Below are 18,338 nucleotides of genomic sequence, written 5' to 3' on the forward strand. Positions count from 1 at the left end.
AAATCAGTTTTCTGGCCAGAAATGGCTTTTCTAGGTTTTAAAGTTCGCCTTCCCATTGAAGTCTATGGGGTTTGCAAAGTTCGCAAAAGTTCGCACTTTTTGGCGGAAGTTCACGAACGGGTTCGCAAACTTTTTTTGTGAGGTTCGCTACATCTCTACCGATGCGGTCCCCAATCCGACCTGGATTTTTCTAACTCAGGCCAGATATCGGTCGGCCAGGCCGCTCGTTTCTGCCCATACACGGGCCGATTAGCTGCCGAATCGGTCCAAGGGACCGATATCGGCAGCTTCTATCGGCCCGTGTATGGGGGCCTTTAACCTCACTGGCTTTTTTTTTTAGATAACTGGCAGGCTGTACCTCCAAAGGTGGATTGAGCTGAAGAAGTCTGACAGAAATTGCCCTAGGGTGAGCACACCAGCAATCTGGGAAACACTGCTGTGGGAATGAAGAGTTATTTTTACCTAATTGTGAACTTCCCTGGATGAATTCACTTTACACCTGGCCATTCAGTGGGTACAAATCCTGGCAATATTAAGTACTATCAGGCATTTAGTACATCATGTCTACAACAGTCTCCTCCTCCTTTTGATGCACAAGCACCATGCTAATTTCCTATTCCCCAGTACTAGTTTCCGAATTCATTTTTATACAGAAGCTGAGCAGTGGTTTATATGAGAGGCCTGTTTTGTAGCCAGATGGGAGAATTCTCTTTAAACAAAAAAGACTAAAATGCGTAACCAGTCCCGCCTCAGCTCCTACCTCTAATGCAGGGACAGATGGTGCCCTAAGGGGACTGTTTTTTATTTTAAAGCATAATAAAAGTTGATAATGAACCTACCCTTACAACCAAACATTGCTGTATCTCTTGACATATGAAATCCTGGACAGGTAGATCCAGGGCTCCCATGCTTCCTGCACTTTGCAAATGCAACAAAAGTATTGGACACACACATCTTTTACACAGGAAATTACACCGACCAAATTTAGAAAATTTTCAGCACAATTGTGTCCAATTTGCATCAAAGTACAATTGTATCAATTTTAATATATCAACCCCCCCCCCGTGACCCCAAAAATGCTGAAATTCAGGGGGAAATGCTGCATTGCAGCATTCTGGGGCTAATCTAGGGACCGTAAACTATACATACCAACACATTACAAATGAAGAGGAGACCATTTCACAATTTTCAAGGTCTGGACACTATTATACAAACTAAAACTCAATTCACGTTCCTATTAATTATCATAAGATTGTATTCTAGTTACTAGCAAATTGAGGTAACTATTTAAGTACCACTTCCTAGCAAATCTTTATCCAAAGCCCGAATTTTAGGATTGCGCAATATATTATTGTGTGATCAAATTGTATATGTTTGAAAAAGAACAGCCATTCAGTGAGGATTTTTCACAGCCTAAAATAAAACGCTAAGCTTTAGAACAAAGCACTTCTCTAATATGCCATTTTCAGGTACCTTGGAGTTAGAGCTGTCACGTGACAAACTTACAGCAGCCTATCATTGGCATACAGCGGCACTGATGTTTAGTGGGTGTGGACTGGCGGGCGGTGCCTAGGGGACGTGATTGAGTGGGTGGGGTTTTGAGCCAAGCAGGAAAGGGGCGGGGTCTAGCAGCGCAGAGAAGAAGGCAAGAGACTTAGGGGTGTTACGGTGGGGCGTTTTGCGGTGACCCTGCGGGTGAGAAGATGCCGCGGGTTGTCCCGGACCAGAGAGCTAAATTCGAGAACGAGGAGTTTTTTCGGAAACTAAATCGGGAGAGTGAGGTAAGGGCGGAGAGCCGGGAAGGGTACCCAGGAGAGGCAGTCCTGTAATGTGCTGAGGAAGAATGGGGTTCTGGGAGGAGAAAAAGACCTTGGGCGGAAGAAGTGAGGTGAGGGATGAAAGCAAGGGGGGAGTTTTTATGGGGCAATTAAAAGAAAAATAAGGGACGGAAGCTATAGGGTGGAGGGTAACACGTGTGGGGTCCCAGACGGAAAGGAGCTTCAGTGTCTCGGAGATACTGCGAATTGCTGCCCAAGTGGCTGACTGGCAGTCTGACTATCACTGCTGTGACAGAAGAACTGGGGTCGTCCGGGAAGGATGACACGAACTGGCCTATCGAGTGTAGGAGTGGGGCTATGAAAGAGAAGGTTTCCGTGACAGAACGATGAACATGCGAATTTGCTGTGTTTGGGACAAGAGAATAGTGACAGTAAGGGTTAACTTGGGAGCTAAGGGAATAATGAAGAACTCATGCAGAATTTGTATTCGGGACAAATGAGCCAAATATCAAATCAGTGCCAGGAACACATATTAACTATACTTAATGAAGACTTCTGTGCAGCACTTTTTGTATTGGCTGGCCCAAGGAAAGCTTTATGATTCAGTAATGCTGATATTGTTGAGCAATTTGAGAAATAATTATAGTGATGTGTAGTCTGGTTTGGGTCTGAAAAATACTGGGCCTGCAGTGGCATGTGGGGCACAGTGCGTAGCAAATGTTCTATGTAGGGGTTTAATGTTCCTTCGCACACAGTTTGTATTATCAAGCAACAGTGCCATACACCTTTTATCCTGTTGGAAGATGCTAGTACAAAAAGTGATTGGTTGCTCTTGATATGGTCACAGAGGACCAATAGTTGGGTAATCTATCTTAATGGGAGTTAACATTGTCAAGGGGGTTGCTATGGAGCAACAGACATTATAACAACATCCAATAACAGGTGACAGGGAGGATGCAAGTGTGAAACCAGGCTGGAACCTACAGGAATAGTAGGGAAGTGCGTGTATGTTTGGGTCCTTTGAGCATGTGAGGGCGAAGACATGCGGGGTAATTAGTTACAACTTAATTACAAGTCGTGGCGACTAATCGCTCCTTGTGTCTTCGCCCTTACGTGAGTTTTTAGGTGCAAAGACTGTTTTGAAGTCTACAATTTGAAGGTTACATCTTTGCTGATTACTGTACTGTGCATGTGCCCAGCTTCAACAGGCACAGAGGATGCCTGGGACACTGGAACAATGTGATGGTGCTCAGAGAAAAAGCACTCCAGGATGGTGCATTTTTTAAGAAAGAGTATTGCCAAGAGTATTGACATAACACAGTAATATCTAAGTATAAAAAAAATTAAAATATGTTTATAAAAATGCCTTTCATATGTCTGAACATTTAATCTGCTAATGCCCCTTGTCAGCTGATAGATAAGGAAGTGAGAGAACTATGCCTTTGGTGTTAATGATGTAAGGGCATTATCTCTATAAAAAAATTTTTTTTTTTTAAATATATTTCTAATTCTTGATACATTTCAGATTAAATACACAGGTTTTCGAGATCGGCCTCATGAAGAACGACAAGCACGTTTCCAGAATGCTTGCAGGGATGGACGCTCCGAAATAGTAAGTACAGCACAATGCATGGATTATGTAGGTCGACATGCTTAAGTGATACTGTGATAGAGATTTAAAGTGTTAGTTCTGTCTGATATTGTATCAATATCTTAAAGTGTGACTTTGGCTAAGGCTTGACATTATGTAGTTTATTCACAGTGCTTGTGAGTAAACTACATACAAATAAACCTACTAATCATGATGCAGACAAGCTAATGACAGTGAGGATCAGTGATTCCAAAGTTAAATCCTGATCTTAGCTCTTTCTATGTTCCCAGCGCCTTTTTATGGTAAATGGGCCTGGGTTGCTTATTAAATAGGGAACATGGCAAGATGTCTGGTTGTGTGGAAATTAGGGTTACTGGTTTATTTTATAAAAAGGGGCAAAGTAATAGTTGCATAAAATAGGTGAAATTGATCTTAATGTAGAGGTCTTTTTTCCCTCCCAGAACTTCCAAATTCCCCACCACAAAAAGGCGAAAAAGTATTAAGCCCACCACTAGCTCAAAAGAACTTGCACCTGTTGGCAATGCTGCTAAACTTGCACTTAATATTTTTCTGGGCATCACGCCATGAGTCCATGACCATATAGCACTTGCTTTAAAGGGAAACTCTACCCCTGAACATAGCACGTATCTGTTAAAATATATTGCTTAAAACTGCTTTGCTTCATCTTAATAAACTTTCTGTGCCACTGGATAATCCTAAAATAAAAAATTGTTATTTTAAATACTAAGGCCACCCTTTGGTTCAAAAGATTCTTGGTGCTCGCAAACAAACCAAGGGCAAATAATGGACAAGTTCTGTCTTACTCCCACACTTTTTCCTGTTACAGTTAGAGCTGCATTATTTCCTGTCAGGTGATCTCTCAGGGAGCACACAGAGCATCGCAAAATGGTGGCTGAAGGTAAAAAATGGAAAAGGGCAGTATTTTAGGATATGCATATGCTAAGTTGGTAGGATTCTTTAATAGGTCACTTATTATTGAACCATTCACTGGGGCTGACAGCTATACAGTTGAAACACTGGGTAGTGAGTGAAGAGGAGCTGTGGCTAATTTCTCTTTCTCATATGCTGAAACGCCATACACTGTGCATATGGTGCAATGGTAGATAACTGTGAACCTATGGTTTGGCTAAATAAAGTCTAACTGGAGGGCCACCATTCACAACTCATATTTTTTAACCATAACATCTACCTGAGAAAAAATTAAAATCATGTAGTGCTTGACAACCTGGTAAAATATGCAAACTGAACTAACTGTTGATGTTGCCCCTACATTGATTACTTTTTGGTACTTTTAAATACTAATGCTTGGTTGGTAAACCTATTCAGATGTGTACTGTATGTTGCATTGGTTTCTTGGCAACAGTTTTGTTTGGAATTTATGACAGGGATGGTAATATTTGATTAGTGTATGAGCAGACTAATGACCAGCACCACCAAGGGAAAATATTTGGACCCTGTTCTGTGTGGCTATTTTGCATATCAGTTCTTCAGCTGAACTAACTACTTATTAATGGGCAATGCAGCATGTATATTGTATGGAAAAATCGTATCGGTTTTTTTTTTAAGTCCACACAATACACAGTTTATAGGCTTAAAAGTAGCTTGTATATTTTGTTTCTTAGACCAAACACTACTTTCTGAGTTTATCTTGCTACGGAAGCCAGTACCATGGTAAATTAGCTCAAAGCCACTCAGAATGTGCAAGGAAGATGAGCATTATGTACACAGAGGAAAAAAAAAACTGGTGGCTGCATGTTATGAAAACCATTCATATTCATAGTGCTGCTTCACAACTGGGCCGGTACAGTGAGATCTAACCATAATATAGGTACTTTTTATCCTAGTCTTTCTTTGGGCTTTTTCAATTTTAGCAATATCTTTATCATCTTTATTTAAATTCTTATGACCATTTCCAGCATCATCAGGTTCAAAAAAGTCTGCCATGGCTGAACAGAAACTATTGATTATTTTCTGATTTTCTGATGATCAGAATTTCACCTTCTCAATTTAGACTATACTAGAATGAATATTGCTATGAAAAACAAATGAATGAAAGTCACATTTGTTGTACTCTGCTGATTTCCTTTTAAAGGCATTTGTTGCTACGGGTACCAACCTATCACTGCAGTTCTTTCCAGCAAACTGGCAGGGGGAACCACGGCAAGCACCCACCCGTGAATATGTGGACTTTGAACGGGAGCCTGGGAAGGTAAGAAATCAATAAATACTCTAAAACACTGATCCCCAACTTGACTTGTGAGCAACTCTGTACTAACCTCTTTAATATGAATAGTTTGAGAGCAACATGTTTACTTTCAGAAACCTTGTCCTGATTATAGTTCCTTAGTGCATGGATTTCTAGAAACAAAAACAATGCTTGTTTACACACACTTAAAATTAGGGGATATAAGGATAACAATGATGAATGGGAGAAGAAGAATAAATTGGTGTTTAAATGTAAGGGAGAGCAGCATTACACTGGTTAACAGTTACCCGCCCCTGGGCTGCTATCCAACTATAGAAACTCCATCTCAAATTCTTCTCTGATTCTGCACCCGCTGAATTCCTCAGTGATCCTACAGACCTTGGCAAGCAGCCCATGCTAAATGGCTTTTCTGTTTGGAGTGTGCCAGGTTTGTGTGAGCCTGTGGTACTGCTCACTGCAAGTAAGTCATTGGCTCATAATTTGTCTCCTGCCTGTGGCAAACTGGGCATTTCATTGTAACTACTTCTCCTTCAGGGAAAAGCTCTGAAAATAAAATGTTAAAATTGCTTTGGGTTCTTTGCATTAACTACAGTCTGACTGTCATTTGGTTTACTTGTAGTGTTTCCCTGTGTGGTTGTGTTGCCTCTGGTTTCCTGGGAATTTCACCACTGTAGAAGGTCCTCCCGATTTTATAGAAGTTGCCATAGTGACATTTTTATTTATGCAGATGCCCCCCCCCCCCCCCCCCCCAGGGCTGGGACTGATTTTAGTATTTTTATTTCACAGCTAAGAAGCTAACAAGTTTAATTTTTTTGTTTTTTTTTCAATATAAGAGCTGGATTTTTTTTATATAGGTTTTTTAAACATGTTATTCTAAAAATAAACCTCTTCCAGAAAATTGCTTTTTGTAGCATTCCTATGACTTGGCTGTGTATGCCCATGTTAAGCAGTGCTTTAGCTAGAACCACATACATTTTTGAATACTAGAATTAAAAAAAAAATGTAATGACTGCAGTGTATAATTTAGCCATTTGATTTATTGTAAAATACTGCATTTGGACATATTAAATATTATAGTGTTTGGATAATAGGGGTCATTTATGAAAGGATCTGTGCCTAATGAAGGTAATTGAGTCCAAACACACTCCTGAGCTTTCATATAGGTGCAAATTAAGTCCATCCCAGCTCTTTGATAAATTGTGAGCAAGTGTGCCTATTGACGCTGGGAAGCATATTTGGAGCTACTGACATTCTGGACCTGGCAGTAGCTCCTTCTGGTGATGTGTGGGTCAGGAAAAACTCAACCAGCACCTGACCCTAACCACATCTTAACCTTTACCGACCCTAATTTGCAAAATCTTTCTTTACTTCAGTGTGCGCCTTAGGTTTCAAGACAGGGAAACTTCGGGAGCAGAGGACAAATGTACATCCCCAGTCTTACCCAACCCAAACCCACAATGGTTGTCCAAATTTAACCCTAACCCGTCTGACCAAAGGGTAAATGTGGGTTGCAGGTCAACCCATCACTAGCTTCCAGATTCCCACAGTGTGTTGCAAAAGCACCAGACTTATGCCCAGCAAATCAGATGCAAACACTGTTTTGAATGCATGTAGTGATGCAATGCAACCTTTAATCCTATATGCAACTTGCACTGAATATGTCAAAACACAAGTACAATTGTGTTTGAAGTGATGCTTTGGATCAAATTGCAAAATACACAACTCTAGCCCACAGCCCTGTAGCCTACAATGTCTTGGGTATTGTAAAAAAGCTGTGTAAAAATAAATGATGATAATTAATATAAAATAATGTTTGTTTTTTAATTTTGTATATACTTTTTAAGTCATATACAGGCTTATTTTAAAAAAAAAATTAAAGCAAATGTTTTCCCACAGGCAATACCCATAAACAAATGTTGAAAATAGCTGAATTTTTTTAGCCTGAAAAAGCAAGTTTCATTTGTGTTTTGTGGTAAGATGTCTGTTTTCTATATGACAAGGCAGGAACTGGAAACACAGTGTTGCTGTAAATTTTCTCAATGTTTTGTCTCTGTTGTGTGAAGAACTGGTCAGTATGGTGTAAATGCAAACAACTGGAGTTATATCCCATATATGGTTCCTAAAAATATCCCATGAGTGCTGTTATCATTTTTCATTTTATTTTTCATGTTATAATTATTTTGGGTCAGTGTAGGCCATATATTTGAGCAATCTCTGTCTCTTTATCCTCTCTTGTAACTTGTTTGTATTTGGTATGTTTTATCTGAGTACCCCGAACCATAGAGGTATCCATTTGATTTAGAACATTCTGTGTGGCATTTTCAGAAGTGTAGATTTACTTTGTTTGACGTAGATATTGGTTGGTCTTCAGTTTTTTTTTCTATCGTTTTTGGATTAATTACCATTTTTTTTAGTTGCTATCCAGTTTGGATTCCAACCAGGCTATGGTTGGAGTGGGAGACTGGAATATGCATAGGAGAGGGTCTGAATAGAAAGATTAGTAATAAAAAGTAACAATAAAATTGTAGAATCGCAGACTAATCATTTGGATGCATGGGTTAGTGACCCCTATTTGAAAGAGCAAGAAGAGGAAGGCGATTAATTAAACTATAAGGAATGAAGACCAGTCAAAAAGTTGTGAAGAAGAGAACATTCTATAATGTACAATTTACTTAGAGGGGTGAATTACCCCTTTAAGCTGGGCCCATAAGTAAGTGTAAAGTGAATGAATTGCTTCACTCCTTGACCGTTATCGTTATCTGTGGCACTTTTTCAGGTTAAACAGATAGTTAACTAAAAAATGAAAATTTTCTACAGGTTTGGGATCCATTATTCGGAAACCCGGTATCCAGAAAGCTCCAAATTATGGAAAGCCTGTCTCCCATAGACTCCATTTTAATCAAATAATTCAGATTTTTAAAATTGATTTCCTTTTCCTCTGTAAAAATAAACAGTGCTTTGTATTTGATCCCAACTAAGATAAATTAATCCTTACTGGATGCAAAATGATCCTGTTGGGTATAATTCATGTTTTATTGATGTTTTAGTAGACTTAAGGTATGAAGATCCAAATTACGGAAAGACCCCTTATCCAGAATACCCTTCGTCCTGAGCATTCTGGATAACGGGTCCTATACCTGTATATGAATGTTCTGTTAAAGGGGGGATTGCCTTCAAAATAAAAGTATCTTTACATTATATTTGCATTACTAAAAATAAATGGTTTAGGAAGTATCAGCTCGCAAATTTCCAGCACACCACAATAAACCTTCTGAAATATCTTCCCGGAGCAGGGGTTCGCTGGCAGTTTTTGCAGGGCTTGCTTTAACCGCTGATGCAGTCTACTGAAAGTCTAGTGAATAAAAAATATATAGGGGACATCACCGGTTAAAGCAAGCCCTGCAGAAACTGTGTGTGACGTAAGACATGCTTAGGAGGACTGGGAATATCTTTCAGAAGTCTGATATTTCCTAAACCATTTATTTTTGGTAATGCAAATATATTGGAAAAATACTTGTTTAGTTATAAACAATTTTGTTTTGAAGGTGAGCCGTCCCTTTAATTGTACATTGTATCAAAGGGTAAAAGCAAATACTTTTAAATTCCTTACACTGGTATGGGATTACCATTCCTTTATTCCACTGAATATATATCCAGTATGGATTTTTGCTAATTACGGTCTAGTGCAAGGTACTTCTTCTTTTCTGAATGTGAATCATAAAATCATTTTTAAAAAAATTAATTTGCTTAAAACTGGCTCTGAGGGAGATGGACTTCTTGTAATTCAGCTTTCTGGATATTACATAGTGTACAACCAATTTATTTTATACAGGCTTTTGCAGTATTTTGAGGAGAACATTAAGGAATATTGGCTTTTTAGCCTGTAATTAATATGAATCTCCATCTTTACTTTGGAAAATTCTTAGTCCTTTCTGCATACTTCTTTTCTGGAAACATAGTTTTACCTTTCTTGGGTGAGCTTTTCTGACTCTCGTCATGAGTGAATGAATGTTTGTATATATTTATTTATATAGCGCTACTTGTATGTATGCAGCACTGTACTGAATGACAAATGATGATTGTCATTAACATACCAGTTAACCCTATCTTGAACTTATTTCATCCCTTCTGGGTACATAAACCCTGCTCACTCATTCTTATTTTCTATTGAATAATTAAACATAAAGATACTTTCAACAAACATGTGGTGCTTGCCTGAACCTGCAGTACAGGTCTCTACGGTGAGTTGTGCCTACAAACCACTTGTAAACAAAATCTTATACACTGGAGGTGCACTTTTCAGGTTAGTGTGTTATTCCAGAATCTTGGCAGGGGTCTCCATCCAAGAGGATTCATTAAATAACCTCACTGCCCATCAAAATTAAAGTAAGGGAAATGTCACAAGGGGAGTTTTGTTGTCCGTGTTAAAAATTTGCTACTGCGGGCAACAAATCTCCCTAAAAATTCCTTGCCCTTCGCTAACATTGTAACCATTGCAAGTAAATTACATTACAGTGATTCGCTTAATTGCAGGAAAATGCCTGCTTTCGCATTTTCCTGCAATTAAGCGGAATTACTGCTAGTAATGTTATTTACATGCAGTGATTATAATGTTAGCAAAGTGCAAGGCGTTTTTAGGGAGATTTGTCGCCCCGATAGCAAATTTTTAATGCGGGTGACAAATCTTTGAGTAAAGGAACATTTAACCAGGATTTTTATCAGCATGCATTTGCCCATTGTGTGCCTATTTGAGTTCCTGTCATATGGTTACAGATTGGGTTCTCTCTTGTGTAGGGTGGTGTTTTGTTTTGTGTATGGTACATGCTTTCTCGTACAGAAGGGTATGAATATATGGCTGTAGCTTTATCTAACAGTGTCTGCTTATCCAACCTTTTACCATACACACGTTTTTGTGTCAAAATTGATATTTTATTAAGTGGTGCATTGTCATTCCTCAACCATTATTTGTATGTCTGTAATGCACAATGATTATTTATATTAAATGACCTTACTAGTGGGGCAGTAATTGTGTGTGGCTTTTGTCTGTGTGTTGGTTAGATGTTCGCAGTCTCTCTCAAGGCCTAGACAGGAAGCTTAATCCTGTAAACTGCATGTATAATGTGTGAGCTGAAGCCACGTCCTGAGTGAAGCAGATCACACAACATCCTCTTCCTGAGTCAGCCTGCATAGAGAAATGTACTCATAGACATCAGCCCCAAACTTGGCTTTCCCTCATCATGCAGGCTTTCCAAAGACTATGATTAATGACTTATTGGTTTTAAGGTATCTTGTACAAAAATTGTATTCAGATGTCTTTCAGCCCTTTAAATAGTGAACAAAAGGTAGGGACTAATGTGACCACAGCTTAAACACTACATGTTAAGGCAATCTTTAAAGTGGACCTGTCACCCAGACATGAAAATCTGTATAATAAAAGTCCTGTTCAAATTAAACATGAAACCCAAATTCATTTTTATATTAACACATCCAAACCCATTATAAAGGCATTTAAAAATCACAGCTGTCAATCATATATTGCTTGCCCCACCTCTATGCCTTAGGCATAGAGGCGGGGCAGACAGTAACTTTAGCTTTCCATTCAGCACTTCCTAGATGTCACTGCACATCTCACTTCTCCCCTCCCTCCTCCTTATCTAACTGTGTAGCCAGTGCATGGGCCTGGGCATCAGGTCCCCCATTCTATCACATAAACAAGATTTTGGCATGATACAAAGCTTGCCTTAATAACAGTTTCCACAAAACGGTGCCTGCCTGCTTGCTTTGAGTAATTCCAAGATGGAAGGAAACAAGATTTATATTATTTATATAGAGTAAGTAAAGTTTATTTTGCTCAACTAACAATATAGAAAATAATTTGGAATTATTTCTTATGGTGACAGGTCCGCTTTAAACCTTCCTGAGTGAGGTGTGTACCTGTATATGTTATTTAAAACATTCATATGGGGCATCTTCAGGAATGATATTGATATGCCATAGTCCGTTTTAAGTGTATGCACAAATGATCTTTATCAGCATTCATTTATATGGTACCAGCAAGTTACACAGTACAACATTAGTATATATTTGTGTGTGTGTGTGTGTGTGTATGTGTGTGTAGCTCCACTCTTTTGTCAGGGTTTGTTTCTCTCTCCTGTCTTTACCCATAATAAATTAAGTGGTTCTAGCAAAAGGATTTTTGGAGAAAAAAAACTATTAGAAGCAAGGTAGAAACATCAGTATATAGACATAAAAAAATGTAGCGCGCTATTAAATTCTTGATTAAAATTTGTGGTCAATTTGGACCCCGTGGACCACCTAGTGTGAAAATCAAGGAAACTTAACCCAATAAGGACCTGTCATCAAAGCAACTAACTTAATCATCAACGTGAATTCATATTAGTTGGCTATCTCTAATGGACCGCTACATTATTCGCAACCTGCATCTTAAAGGAGAAAGAAAGGTAAAAACTAAGTAAGCTTTATCAGAAAGGTCTATGTAAATACAGCCATAAGCACTCACAGAAACGCTGCACTGACTCTCTGAAAAAAGATTTCTTGTGTCTGTAATTCCTGTGCCACAGACACTCAGCTTTCTGCTCCTCTTACCTACCTAACCCTCTTTCTTCAACCCTCTTCTCCCCCTTCTATTCCTTTCCTATCTCTTTCTCTAAAATATGTCTGTTATAAAGATGCAAAAAAGTTGGAAAAAAAATTGCACATTGTGAGTGCACTACTTAGCATTTAGAGCTTGTTCATCTGGCACCTATGGTGGTCCAATGCAAGATAATAAACAGGGTGAAAGAAAAGCTACATATGACACTTGACAGACCCTTTCATAGAAAATCGGTCTTTCAGGCTGCTGTAACCAAACCTTTTATACCTGTGAGCCACATTTAAATGGAAAAGGTGTTGGGGAGCAACACAAGCATGAAAAAAGTTCCTGGGGGTGCATATAAGAGCTATAATTGGCTATTTGGTAGCCCCTATATGGACTGGCAGCCTGTAGAAGGCTCTGTTTGGCTTTACACTGGGTTTAATGCAACCAAAATGGGCCTCCAAGCCAGAAATTCAAAAATAAGCACCTACTTTGAGGCCACTGGGAGAAACATCCAACCAGTTGCTCACGGACCACTGGTTGGGGATCACTGTCCTAGATGGTGCAGGAGCCATATAACTTGCACATCATTAAGAACATTTTTTTTATATTTTTATACTTTAAACCCAAGTAATTTGTTATGCTATTTTGATACTATTCAGTCCTGCCCATCCCATGCCATATGGCATTTTACCAAATCTATGTTAAATATGTTGGCCCTCCTGGCTTAATAAGAGAACTGAGGTGTAAAGGACAAGGAATGCTTTTCACACTGCCGGGTGCCAATTTGTTCGAAATAAAGTCTTCAACATTTTAAGTCATTACATAAAGTCATGTAATATTTTGTGGTAATATGCAGGTCTGCAGGGGCTTCTTACAAAATCATCTTATTCTTATTTAAACATTATTGTAAAACTTTTGCTAATAAGTTTCTTCCTTAATTCTCATTTGGAGCAAACGTTCTCTAAGTTATTATCTTGCTTATCGGTGCTGCCACATCTTCCTGTGTAATGCAGTACTAACTGCTCTGTGGTATGTTTAGGTTAGGCCATCTCATGTATGAATGGAAGTAGGAGGAACTCTGGCACTGGTAGATAGCATTTTTGTTTAAACAGATTCACTCAGTGGAAATCAAAGGGATTACAGTGCTGTCTGACCAGATGATCTTGTGCATATATGCATGAAAGGTCAGACAGTAAGATATAACTATATATGTACATATATATGCAGCTTTGCATTTACAAACTAGGCATATGAATTGGATAAAAAAGTGTGTAAGTCGCCGACGGGATGGCAGACGCGGCGGGGCGATTTCGCGCAAATCGCCCCACCACGTCTGCCATCCCGCCGGCGACTTACACACTTTTTTATCCAATTCATATGCCTAGTTTGTAAATGCAATGGCATGTTTGCCAGTGGGATGGCAGGGGTAGGCAACTCGGGGAGATTAGTCGCCCGCTAACAGGGAGTTTTGCCGCGGGCGACTAATCTCCCCGTGTGCCAGAGCCCTAAAGGTGGAAAAAGTTCTGAAATGATTTATCTTTGTCTCATTTTTGTACAGCACAGGAACCTGACATTTTACCAGGGGTGTGTAGACTATTTATATCCACTGTGAGGAAAGACCTTCCATTACAAACTCCAGTTAATGTTTTCAGTTGGCCAGCTGTAGGGAGCTGCCTGATTAGGCTGCAGGTGAGCAGCAAATAAAAGGGCTGTGGGATTACACAGTAGGGGGTTAAAGTGGAGGTGGAGGTCACTCTCAGAGCAGGGCACAGGGCAGGAAGGCTGCCTGCCTGTTATAGGAACTCCCAGAGGAGCTGGGATGCCTCCTGCCACTGCAAGGAGCAGAGGGAGTCGTGACCAATCGTATGAGAGCTGAGAAGAGTCAGCAAGGCTTAAGGTGAAGCCTGAGTCAGTGGGGATGGTGAGAAACCCCGTAAAGGTTCCAGAGTGTGGAAGTTACCCTGGTAGAGAACTCTGACAAGAAGGGACAAATCATAACCATGAACTATTTATGAACTGACTGTTCTTCCTAAGATAAACATGTGTTTTTGCCGGAAGAAGTGGTGTCCCTGTCTATATGCTTCAGATCTTCTGCTTACCTGCCTACCATAGCTAAATTCTCCCATAATAACGTGTACAGGCAGTCAGAATGTCACACTACATAAATTCAAAAGGTTAATCTACTTTTGCCACACACATATGTAATTTTGGATTATTTTTTTCAATTTTAAAATAGATCAAATTTTACTATGGATTAACTGTCATTTTGTAAAAGTCCTTTCTTGTTTGGCATGAATATTAAAATATATATTTAGTTACTCACAAAAACTATGGCTCATTTGCAGGTTCATTTGAAAGCTCCAATGATTCTGAATGGTGTCTGTGTCCTGTGGAAAGGATGGATTGATCTTCAGCGACTGGATGGGATGGGCTGCCTTGAATTTGATGATGATAGAGCACAGGTAAATGGGTAGCTTGTATTACAGTGGCAAGATCCACTATCATGCCAGCTATTCTGTCTGGGTTTGAGAATCAGAGGCCAGTCTATGATTATGAACCTAGATTGTGGTACTGCCTGGCCTGTAATGATTGGTCCTGTTTGTTATAATGTTATTACTTATAACATTGGGGAAAGCTTAGGGTTTTTTGCTGCAGGCAAACTGATACATACATGAAGTCTATCACTGTGTGGGCAGTCTGTACCATTTACCCACGGCATGTAGTAGATTGTTTTCCCAGAAGATGACTGCTATCACAAGGATTATTCTGAGCTACAGCTCAGTTAATGACTGAATCTTTGTCATTTTTTTAAAGACAAACTCATAGAAATCAGCCATTTGTATTGTTAGAGGGTCTGACAACTTCTGTTCTTCCAAATGAGTAATTGCAGTTTTGCCCACCCAAACACACACACACATACAGTCTTTTGCATAAATTAAACAGATTTTATACTGGCAGCATTTGCCTCAGACCACTACCTTGTGACATCCAGACGTCTGCAACAGAAATGTTTCCCTTTTCTAGAGATATGGTATGATAAAGGGCACTATCTTCCTCACACCCATTCTTTCACAACATCTTAGTACTTCTGTTCCTTTCTACTTCTGGTTTGTGTTGCTTGTTTTTTACCTACTTCTTTTGATCTTCTTTTCTTGTTTAGAGCTTAACATTTCTTCTCTTTTTTTCCCAGCACGAAGATGCTTTGGCCCAGCAGGCCTTTGAAGAGGCTCGAAGGAGAACACGTGAGTTTGAAGACAGGGACCGCTCTCACCGGGAGGAAATGGAGGTGAGAGTTTTACGACCACGCTGCCCATAACTGGTCAGTACCCATGATAAAATGATTACTAATTTTGTTTAATGAGCTGTATATAAAAATTACTTGGGTTATGTATTCTCCACATCTATTTGTACATGTCTTATTAACACACGCTCCTTCACAGCTGTCAAGGGACATATCACATATATCTCATATATCACTTTTGTAATAAGAGTTTCAGATAAGGTGGGCTGGTGAGATTTCTGTTGCCTTTATATTTAACTTAAAACCTTTCTCTACAGTTGTAGGGAAGTCTTTTGCTAAATGTTGGTTAATGCAGGAACCTACAATGAAGGTTCCAGACGTAAAATGCTGGATAATAAAGGTCCTTTTCTGATTAAACAGGAATCCCAAATGCTTTTTAAATAACGCAGCCATACCCATTATAAAGGCATTTCAAAATTCTAGCTGTCAATCATATTTTGCCTGCCCTACCTCTATGCCTTGGGCATAGAGGTGTTTCCACTTGCCATTTCCTAGATGTCACTGCACTCCTCTTATTCCCTCTCCCTCCTCACCATCTTAATTGTGTAGCCAGTGCATGTACATGTGCATCAGGTCCCCCATTCTGGCACATAGACAAAATTTGGCATGATACAAAGCTTGCCTTAATAACAGTGTCTACAAAATGGCACCTGTCTGCTTGCTGGGATTGTAAATTCCAGGCCTGAAGAAAACAAGATTTAAATAATATTTATATAGTTTAAGTTAAGTTTATTTTGCTTAACAAACACAATAGAAAACAATTTGGAACTATTTCTTATGGTGACAGGTTACAGCCAACTAACTGGAGTATTTTGTATGGCTGTCAGCAGTAAATTTTAATATAAGCTAGAAAAAACATACCCTAAAATACGTTTATGTAAGTATATCAATGTCAAAAGTATCCTTTTTTTAATTTAAATTGCTGTTTACCTCTTGTTCACTGAGTTTGCCTTTGTTTTAACCTTTTAACAGTATTCTGTTTTCATGTAGGCTCGGCGACAGCAGGATCCCAGTTCTGGTCTGGGTGGCGGGGATGACCTAAAGCTGCGTTAAGCCTGTGTCTCCATGCTCACTGTACCACCTGATAAACAAGGAGAGTAGGACTATTTCATTTGCAGCCCCCTTGCCTTTGGTTCACTGTGGACCTTTATGCCTTTTGCCCCATTTCTGTAAGCATGCTGCTTGTGCTTTTTACAAACGGTTCACATAGACCTCTTGGTGCACTATGTGTGCAACAGTAGGTCATGATTTAAAGTTTACTATATAAATTAGGTCAACTTTTTTAATATTGTTTTTCCTGTTCTGCGTGTTGCTTTAAGCTGATGGGAGTTACTCTGGATATCCCTGGAAGATGTATAGTTTAAATGATTGGTGTCAGGTTACACAGAAATGCACTGCACAATTTAAAATGAGAAGCTTTGGATCCCCACGTGATATTATTACAGTATTACAGTTACAGAGCAATCTACACCCATTTTTATACAGAAAAATCGGACTTACCGTAACTGGATGTCTTTTGTGAAATTTTATCTTCAAGTTATTGTTGCTTTCTGTTATGTGCTTTTATTTTCTATTTAATAGATCAGTCTGAGATTAATTTTTTTATTAAGTCTTGAGCAGTTATAAGCACACTAAAAATACACTTTCATAGGCTAGTAGTTTGATATTATTGTTTAAACACCCTTTTATTATCTGTCACCATGTCAAAACAGGAACATTATAAAAGTGTACTGGTGGAAATAACTTTATATTCAGAATAATATTACAAAACCAAAACTATTAACATCCAATCATGAGTGCAAGGTATATTCTCTATGAAATAGTTATAATGCCCATTTTTTCTTACCTCTAAGTGAAAGAGATGGATAGATGTAGGTCCTTTCGTCAGGAATTTATTTATTTAAAAAAAAAGTTGGGAAAAAAGCATATACCTGAATATAAATAAAATTCTCTCTCCCTTTCTCGCTCACTCTCTTTTGTATAGTTTTTTTGAAAAATTGGGGACATGTAGGGGCAGATTTATCAAAATGAGAGTTTAGAGATTAAAATATAAAAAACTCACCCACTTATATTCATTCCTATTGGATTTTTAAAAGCGTATTTATCAAATGGCACGATCAAACTTTCACCTATTGAAAAATATGCTTCTGAAAAAGGTATGAATCGAAAGTGGGTGAGTTTTTTACCTATTAATCTCTAAACTCTCATTTTGATAAATCTGCCATTTAGTGTGGGGAAAATGGCAACAATTTTGTAAAAGCTCTCTACCACCCCTGCAGGTCAAGCAGTGTGTTACATATAACATCCCTATAAGATGTTTTACATTAACATAAAAATCAAGCGCCTAAAGTTTTAAAAGTGTAATGAGTTTATATAACTTACAGATGTGAATAATGTTAGAACTCTAAGCTGTATTATTCTGAAGTTACTTTTCCCAGTACTATATTAGTGTTGCTATTCTTTAGAAATAAAAATCCAAATACATACTATGCATTGTTTGATGTTAAGCCTTACTTATATAACATTTACTCTTGTAAGTGATTTATTTTGTCACTGTGGGAACTGTATCATTCAGATACAGAACTGTTACCTGGTTTTAATAAAGTACTGCTATTGCATAAATAGCTGGTTTACAATTAAGTCTCCATTTCATGTCTTGACACATTCATATATTTGATAACCTCATTTTGGTGGCAGGTAATGTGACATTAGGGACATTTAGCGCTGCATAATGTGTGTAGATTTGTGGTGATGCCAAGTACTCAAAAGGAACTGGACACAGTTTCAAATATTGCCTCTTTAAAGGAGCAGGAAAGTTAAACTTACTTGGGGGATGCACCAAA

At 38.7% G+C, this 18,338-nt stretch overlaps 1 protein-coding gene across 6 annotated transcripts; it reads left to right on the forward strand.

Moving 5' to 3' along the window:
- The first annotated feature begins 1,592 nt into the window (after positions 1–1,592).
- Positions 1,593–18,131, forward strand: cbfb (core-binding factor subunit beta). 6 transcript variants are annotated; one of them, XM_004913530.4, is made up of 6 exons: positions 1,593–1,781; positions 3,304–3,390; positions 5,483–5,599; positions 14,540–14,656; positions 15,385–15,513; positions 16,468–18,131. In XM_004913530.4, the coding sequence occupies exons 1-5, from the start codon at positions 1,704–1,706 to the stop codon at positions 15,508–15,510; spliced, it is 525 nt and encodes a 174-aa protein (XP_004913587.1). In that variant the 5' UTR covers positions 1,593–1,703; the 3' UTR covers positions 15,511–15,513; positions 16,468–18,131. The 6 variants fall into 6 exon arrangements, with proteins under 6 accessions (XP_004913587.1, XP_004913586.1, XP_012817696.1 ...); XM_004913529.4 differs by having other exon boundaries at positions 16,486–18,131; XM_012962242.3 differs by having other exon boundaries at positions 15,385–15,480.
- The last annotated feature ends 207 nt before the right edge of the window (positions 18,132–18,338 follow it).

This window comes from Xenopus tropicalis, chromosome 4 (assembly GCF_000004195.4).
Source record: "Xenopus tropicalis strain Nigerian chromosome 4, UCB_Xtro_10.0, whole genome shotgun sequence".
Lineage (NCBI taxonomy): Eukaryota > Metazoa > Chordata > Amphibia > Anura > Pipidae > Xenopus > Xenopus tropicalis.